General features: G+C 52.7%; 2 protein-coding genes across 2 annotated transcripts; both read left to right on the forward strand.

The window, feature by feature from the left end:
- Positions 1–768: 768 nt before the first annotated feature.
- On the forward strand, positions 769–1,983 carry LOC148295610 (uncharacterized). The gene has a single exon (XM_088250538.1). It carries the CDS (start codon positions 769–771, stop codon positions 1,981–1,983), a length of 1,215 nt encoding a protein of 404 aa, XP_088106664.1.
- A 951-nt stretch (positions 1,984–2,934) lies between these two features.
- Positions 2,935–3,375, forward strand: LOC148295611 (uncharacterized). Its single transcript, XM_088250539.1, has one exon. The coding sequence runs from the start codon at positions 2,935–2,937 to the stop codon at positions 3,373–3,375; it is 441 nt and encodes a 146-aa protein (XP_088106665.1).
- Positions 3,376–7,826: the final 4,451 nt, after the last annotated feature.

A 7,826-nucleotide genomic window follows, 5' to 3' on the forward strand; every position in this document is an offset into this window, starting at 1 on the left:
CTACGGTCCTCACACTTTCGGTATCTGGTACACAGCAGCAACTGGCATACGTATGATGAACTCATGAAGCAAGCGGCAATCCACGCAAAAGCCGAATACTTCAACTCGAGGGCCGAGCCAACGGCTCGGCAGAGCGAACCCATACAGCGTTCCTCCACGGCATAGGCATCGCCGTTCGCGCCAGCAGCGCAAACTGCCGGGTACCTCGAAAGCCACAAGCGCAAAGATGCCGGAAGCTCCCAAAAGGGGCATTCCAAGAAAAACAAGAGCAGGTACGGCAGGGACAACTACCGAGCTCCACTACCAGCACATAACCAGGGGACGGAGGTGTTCACCCTGATGAACGAAAACGAGATAATCCCGAAGCCAGCATTCCGAAAGCCCAGTCGGCAAGACGGCAGGGATACAGGGAAATTCTGTCGATACCATCAGCAGAATAGCCACAATACCGAGGACTGCATCAGTTTGCGAAAAATCATTGAGCGGTTAATTCAGGAAGGCAAACTGTATCAGTACATAGCCAGGCCGCAACAGGCGCCGGTGCCGAACGCTAATCGGCAGATCAACATGATCAGCACGATCAGTGGTGGCCTAACCCTTGCCGGGGCATCTAACCGGTCGATAAAGCAGTATGTCAGGGCGGCACAGTACCCCCAAGTCCTCTGCAATGAAAGTAGCCGTCACGCAAAAATGCCGAAGGTCAGGTGGGAACCCATCACCTTCTCCGAGGAAGAAGAGGAAGGGATCATTTAGCCACATAATGACCCTATGTTCATCCGAGTCGAGATTGCCGAGTTCGATGTCGAACGAATCCTGATCGACAATGGGAGTTCGGTAAACGTCATCTTCGCCGATACATTCAAAGAACTCGGAATAGATGACAGCCAGGTCAACCGGCAACTCTCGCCTCTCCTCAGCTTTTCGGGAGACCTGGTCCAGCCAATCGGCAGCGTCAGTCTGCCAATCTCCTTCGGCCCAGCCCCACGAAGGACCATGGTCTACGACCAGTTCCTTGTAGTGGACTGTCCGACGGCCTACAACGTCATAGTCGGACGAATGGCACTCACAGCGATAAAGGCCCACTTATCCCCCCACATGCTACTCATGAAGTTCCCAACCTGCTACGGCACGGGGGCAATCAGGGGCGATCAGTTGAGCGCTCGGAACTGCTACGCCACAGCATTGAAATCGGCAGCTCCCCACAAGCAAAAGGTAACTTTCACGGTCGCAGACTTGCCGAACGGCAATGAACCAGTGGATGATCCAAGGGAGGAAATGCCCACTCCGGTGGCACAACCTACCGAAGATCTCGAAACGGTGGTGCTGGATGAGCGTCAACCGGAACGGTGCATAAGGATTGATACCATGCTGAACGCCACCCTCCGCGCCGAATTCATCCAGTTCCTTCGGCAGAATTCGGAGATCTTTGCCTGGTCCTACAACGACATGCCGGGCATATCCCCTGATATCATCAGCCACAAGCTGAGCATCTCGCCAGCATTCAAACCTATCAGGCAAAAGCGCCGATCCTATGATACCGAACGGTATGAAGCCATGAAGAACGAAGTGGAAAAACTCATGACCATCGGCTTCATACGGGAGGCCATATACCCGGAATGGCTGGCAAACTCAGTCATGGTTCGGAAGGCAAAGGGCGGATGGCGAATGTGCCAGGACTATACCGACCTCAATAAGGCCTGTCCGAAGGATAGCTTCCCGTTGCCACGCATCGATCAGCTGGTTGACGCCACTCCCGGTCACGAATTGCTCAGCTTCATAGACGCGTACTCCGGATACAACCAAATCTTCATGCACCCTGCCGATAGCGAACACACGGCGTTCATAACGGACAAAGGCCTATATTGCTATAACGTCATGCCGTTCGGCTTGAAGAACGGGGGGCAACCTACCAAAGGCTGGTCAACCGAATCTTCGCCGAGCAGATCGGAAGCACCATGGAGGTCTACGTGGATGACATGCTAGTAAAGAGCCGAACGGCCGTAGAGCATCTGAAAAACCTATCGCTCATGTTCGGCATCTTGAAGGACTACCGAATGAGACTCAACCCAACGAAATGCGCCTTCGGCGTATCTTCTGGGAGATTCCTCGGTTTCATGATCAGCCATAGGGGCATCGAGGCTAACCCCGACAAAATCAAGGCCATAATCGACATGGAGGTGCCGAAGACACAAAAGGACATCCAGAGCCTTACCGGACGAGTGGCAGCCCTCACTCGCTTCACCTCCAAAGCCACAGACAAGTGTGCACTGTTCTTCAAAGCCTTGAAAGGGGGCAAACACCATATAGAGTGGACTGCCGAATGTAACAAGGCGTTTCAAGACTTGAAGGACTATATGGGCAGAGCACCGCTACTTTCCAAACCTCTCCCTGGGGAAATACTCTCCCTATATCTATCGGTATCCAACACTGCCGTCAGTTCGGTACTGGTACGAATACCTGAGAAGGCGGAGCTACCGATTTTTTATGTCTGTAAGGCCCTACTGGGGGCAGAGTCTCGGTACCCCCCACTCGAGCAGCTGGCTTTGGCTCTGGTCGTTTCTGCACGGCGATTGAGGCCCTATTTTCAGGCCCACACCATCATCGTGCTAACCAACCAACCCCTTCGGCAGGTCTTTCAAAAACCAGAAATATCCGGCAGGCTGGTGAAATGGGCGATCGAGTTGGGAGAATTCGACGTACAGTTCAAACCTAGGCCTGCCGAAAAAGGGCAAGCCGTGGCAGACTTCATCGCTGAACTGACACCTTCGGAGGCTTCAGAACCTGAGAAAACCCCTCCATAGGAAGGCCTACCGAACGGCAGTCGTCTCGACCAGTCAACTCCTTTCTGGATCCTACACGTGGACGGCTCGGCAAACCAATAAGGATGCGGAGCTGGTCTGGTACTCACCGCTCCCGGTGGAGCCAAAATTGAATATGCCATCAGGTTTGGCTTCCGAACGTCCAACAATGAAGCCGAATACGAGGCGCTTTTGGCCGGCCTACGAAGGACGCATCTACAGCGATTCGCAGCTAATAGTGAACCAGGTGACTGCTGATTTCGCAGTGAAGGACGCGTCAATGACGGCATACCTCACGGCAGTACACCAACTGCTAAACAAGTTCCGGGCGTACGAAATTTGGCAGATACCAAGAAACGAAAACAGTCATGCCGACGCCCTCGCTAGACTGGCTTCGGCAATCAACGACAAGGTGGGTCGAAAGATCCCCGTCGAGATACTGACCCTTCCGAGCACCGCCATTGCCGAGATCTGCGCTATGGAGTACAACGACACATGGATGACGCCTATTCATGCCTACCTGACGAACGGCACCCTCCCTGCAGACAAGGCCAAGGCAAGACAGCTGCGTTACTGATCGACAAGGTACATTGTCATTAACGGCATTCTGTACAAACGTGGCTACTCGACCCCCTATATGAAATGTATCACCGAAGAGCAGGGCGAATATGTCCTTCGGGAGATCCACAGCGGTGTCTGCGGTGATCACTCCGGTTCCAAATCCCTGGCCCAAAAGGCCTTTCGAAAGGGATACTATTGGCCGTCAATGCATCGGGATGCAATATCAATGGTGAAGAAGTGCGACAAATGCCAGAGGTTCGGCAATATCCCCCATCTACCTGCTGAACCCCTCACGCCAATCGTAAGTCCTTGGCCGTTTGCCCAATGGGGACTTAACCTAATCGGACCAATGCCGCAAGGCAAAGGACAGGTCAAATATGCGATCGTTGCCGTGGACTACTTCACGAAATGGGTTGAGGCTGAAGCCCTAGCCACCATAACAGCAGCAAGGGTCGAAGAATTTGTCTGGACCAACATCTGTTGCCGCTTCAGCATCCCCTACGCCATCATCACTGATAACGGCAGACAGTTCGACTCAGAGCTCTTCAGGCAGTTCTGCACTCGCCTCAAGATCAACTTATTCTTCGCCTCCCCAGCTCACCCTCAATCGAACAGCCAGGTAGAGGCCGTAAACAAAATCATTAAGAAACTCTTGAAACAGCAACTCAACAGGGGAAACTCCACAGGGGAAACTCCCTTCAGCCTTGCATTCGGCTCAGAGGCCGTTGTCCCAGTTGAGATTGGCGAGTCTTCTTACCGAACGGAAAGCTTCACACCGAAGGCAAATGAGGCGGCACTCGCGTTGAGCCTGGATTTAATTGAGAAGCGCCGAACGGTAGCCAACCTTCGGAATGAAGCATACAAACAGCGCGTCTCTCGGTACTACGACTCAAGGGTCAAATCGCGCTCTTTCAGAATCAGGGACTGGGTTATGCGCAAGGTTTCGCTTGTAACAAGCATGGATAGAACTCAAAAATGAAATAATTTCAAAACACACATCGTTAAAACAAACGGTACTTAAATTAATGATGCCCTCGGCATTAACGTGTTCAGAAATTTTGCCAACGGCAATTAAAAATACATAATGAAATTACAAAATCACGAAATTACAAAAATATGAAGTAGCTCAGGCCTCGGCAGTCCGATCTCCCTGGTTATCAGCAGTCTCGACCACAGTGTCAACGGTGGCGTCAGGGGCATCCTCGGCATCAGGACCATCGGCATCTTCGGGAGCATCCTCCCCCTCATACTCCTCGATCATCTCTTCTGTAATGCCTTCCGGTAGAGGAGGGGGATCGGCAGCGAAATTCAGGTTCAGCTTCTGGCCTGGGTTAAACCGTTTGAAATGGTATATGAGGTTCGCCATCTCAGCAGCCACTTCATTGTCCACCAGAGAAGTGAACTCAGTGGAGGAACGGTAGTTCCTAATCGCTTCACCAACGGCAGCCTCGACCTCTACCGCTTTCGTCCGCTCAGAGGCCTCCAGTGCCGTCTGCACCGCCGCCCTGGCTCCTTCGGCATCCCTTGCTGCCTGCTCTGCGCCATCCAGAGCCTCGCACATCTCGGCAAGCTTCGCCTCGTGCGCCTGGATCTGCCGTTCGGCAGCACGCATATCCTCCACGAGATGGGCGTGGTCCTGGAGAGCCTTCGCAGCATCGGCAACCTTGGAGCGGCCGTCCTCGTACAGCCTCTTGGCGCGCTCGACAGCAGTGATGGCTCTTTTCATACATAGCCACATGTCCATCGATGCCTGAAAAATGAAGCCACAAGTTAGTACCGAACGAAAGATAACAACGACAAAAGCACAATGGGAGTCAGAAGGTTACCGTGGCCTGTAGACGGAAGGCTCGCCCAGCCTCTTCCCGAAGAGCCCTCTTCGGCAGCTCGTCGATCTCAGCCAAGTTCATCTGCGAGCCAACGATCATGTGGTTCGCAAACTGGACTGTCTTCGAAGGACATGCCAGTGTGACTGCCTCGGTAGGCCCCCCTTCGTCCTTGGCGGTGAAGATGGCCCTATGGGAATCGGCAAGCCACGCCCGCTTAGGAGTGGATACGGCATCCAGATCCACCTGAACTGGCCGCTTCCCGGACGCCTTGGAGGTGGCCGCCTCGGCACCCTGCCTCGGACTAAGTACCGGTTCTTCCACTGGCGCCCTTCTGATCACAGGCTCGGCCTGGCGCTGCCTCTGCCGTTCGGCGATGGGCTGCTCCTCGAGGTCTGCCTCCGAGACCCTCTCGGCAGAAGCCTCCGGCTGCCGTTTCTGTTTCTTCCCCTTGGCGACCACCTGGAGGCGTCGCTTGGAGGTCTCAGAGAGCTTCTTAGCCTCGGCAGTTTTCCTGGCCTCAGACACTGCGTAAACGGAACTGTGGGATTAGTCAAAAAAAAAAAAAAAAACTCAAGTGAACTTACTCTCGGCAGGGTCGGCAAGGCGGGCTCTGACAAGATTTTCGGTGAAGAGGAACTGTGGGTACTCCCTGTCACCGGCAGGAACCTTCAGCCTTACTTTATCAATTTGCCGAAGCTCTGACTGGGTTGCCGTTGGTTGCTTCAGTTTGCCTACAAAAATAACGAAACAGGTTAGTCCTTTGAACAAAGAAGATTGATCTACCGATCGGCATGGTAGCAACCTACCGGCAATCTGGAAAGTAGTTGGGATGTGGAAGCGAACGGGAGCTCTCGAGGGCAATTCCCAATCGCCAGAAAGAAGCACCCGCCGATTCCTCCAGGACTTCTGAGAAGTTGGCACGGTAGCTAGAAAGTGGCCCCTCTCGGAAGCCTTGAGACAGTTCGCCTGGACCCAACCACCATGATCGGTACTCTTGGACTTGGTGATGCTGTATAGGTGGGAGAACTGCTCATATGAAGGCCCCTCCTCATCGGCAAGTCCGAATGCCGTTACAACCCCCATCAGGACGGCCCAGAAGTTCGGATTGAACTGCCCAGGGGCATACCCAATCTGAGCCAGGATTCGTTGAACTGGAGGCTGCAACGGCAGCCTGACGCCCTGCTGAAGGACGTCGATGAAGAATGCAACCTCACCATCCTTGGGACTACTCAGAGACAACGGAAGGAAACTAAGGGCCATACAGGGGACTACCCTACCGATGCCTACGTCTCTACCTATGGAAACTAGACTACCGAACCACATCCCACTTGCATAAAGTTCTAGTCTAGTTCAAACCAAGGAAGGACGTACGCATAACGAAAGGAAAGGAGGTAAAAGTTACCGAACGGTACCTTATAGAAACTGAAGTGTAAGGACGAAAGTCGCTTCGCTTTCCGAATGATCACGCCGGAAATCGCCTGTGTTGCCGTTTGCTCTCGCTGGAAATTGCCTCTGTTACCGTTTGCTCTCGTCAGAAATCGCCTGGACAGAGCTCTCGCCTCACTCACAAATGCAAAGTGAGTTTCGCCTCAGAGACTCCCTCTATTTATAGGGCGAAAGTTGCAACGGTACGCCTCGAGAAACCAAACGGCGCATTAATGACGCCGCTCCGCGTGATTAGACACGCCACGTGTCGTGCGCCGAGTGGAACCTCTGACAGCACGCTGGGTGCAGAAGACGAAGCGTCATTTTGTCCCATCATTACCCTTCACTGTGCGTGAGTCGCCTAAGAAAAGATCAAACTCGCCCAAGTTAACAAGACATCGGCAAGCATCTCTCGGAACCCCTTAACATACCAAAAACTGCCGAACGGTAACCCTCGAAGTGGCGACTCTTGAGTTTCCAGGCAAGTTTTCGAAGTCAATCGGCACCAGGACAAGGCCCCAGCGCGCCTCCCTGACAGACTACCGAACGGTAGATTAACCGAGCGGCTACCGAAGAACATACAAGTCCTCGACCGAGAAATCTCGCTCAAGAACTTGGGGGACTCCTGTTTACACCCAAAATAAACAGCCAGTAAGAGCAAGACACGTGGAGGAAATTGGGCTTGGTCAGAGGCGCCATCGGCACTCTTCCTACCGATCTCTCCATTAGGGCAACGCCCTCTCCTGGGACACGTGGCACGCTCCCAAGCGACGTCCACAGTCCCACATCGAAATTATCAACAAAATGCACACCTCCCAAGGCCTATAAAAGGAGGCCAACTATCCCAAAATGGAGGTAATCAGAACTAACGGCATACAAGCCTATTGATATGTCAGTTGAACTTTCTATTCCCGAACTTACTTAAGCATCGGAGAGCCTTCGGCCGGTACCACACCGGTGCCCTAGGTCTTACCGTGCGTTTGCTCATATTGCAGATCACATAGACTACCGAGGCATCGAGGATACCGAAGACATAAATTTACTAAGTTGACCCTCAAAGTCAGGAAACCACTTTTTGGCGTCAACATATCACAAAATTTATATATATATATATATAGAACGAATAAAGCCCATAAAAAAATTAAGCGAGCTTTGTTAAAAAAATAAAATTGAGTGAACATCTGTAGCAAGTTTCTTCTTCGTACAGTTGGATTGT

This window comes from Prunus avium, chromosome 3 (genome assembly GCF_965620075.1).
Source record: "Prunus avium chromosome 3, drPruAviu1.hap1.1, whole genome shotgun sequence".
Classification (NCBI taxonomy): domain Eukaryota; kingdom Viridiplantae; phylum Streptophyta; class Magnoliopsida; order Rosales; family Rosaceae; genus Prunus; species Prunus avium.

Excerpts from the sequence above, each read along its gene's own strand:
- LOC148295610 (XM_088250538.1), top strand. The coding sequence starts at position 769 with ATGTTCATCCGAGTCGAGATTGCCGAGTTCGATGTCGAACGAATCCTG.
- LOC148295611 (XM_088250539.1), top strand. The coding sequence starts at position 2,935 with ATGCCATCAGGTTTGGCTTCCGAACGTCCAACAATGAAGCCGAATACG.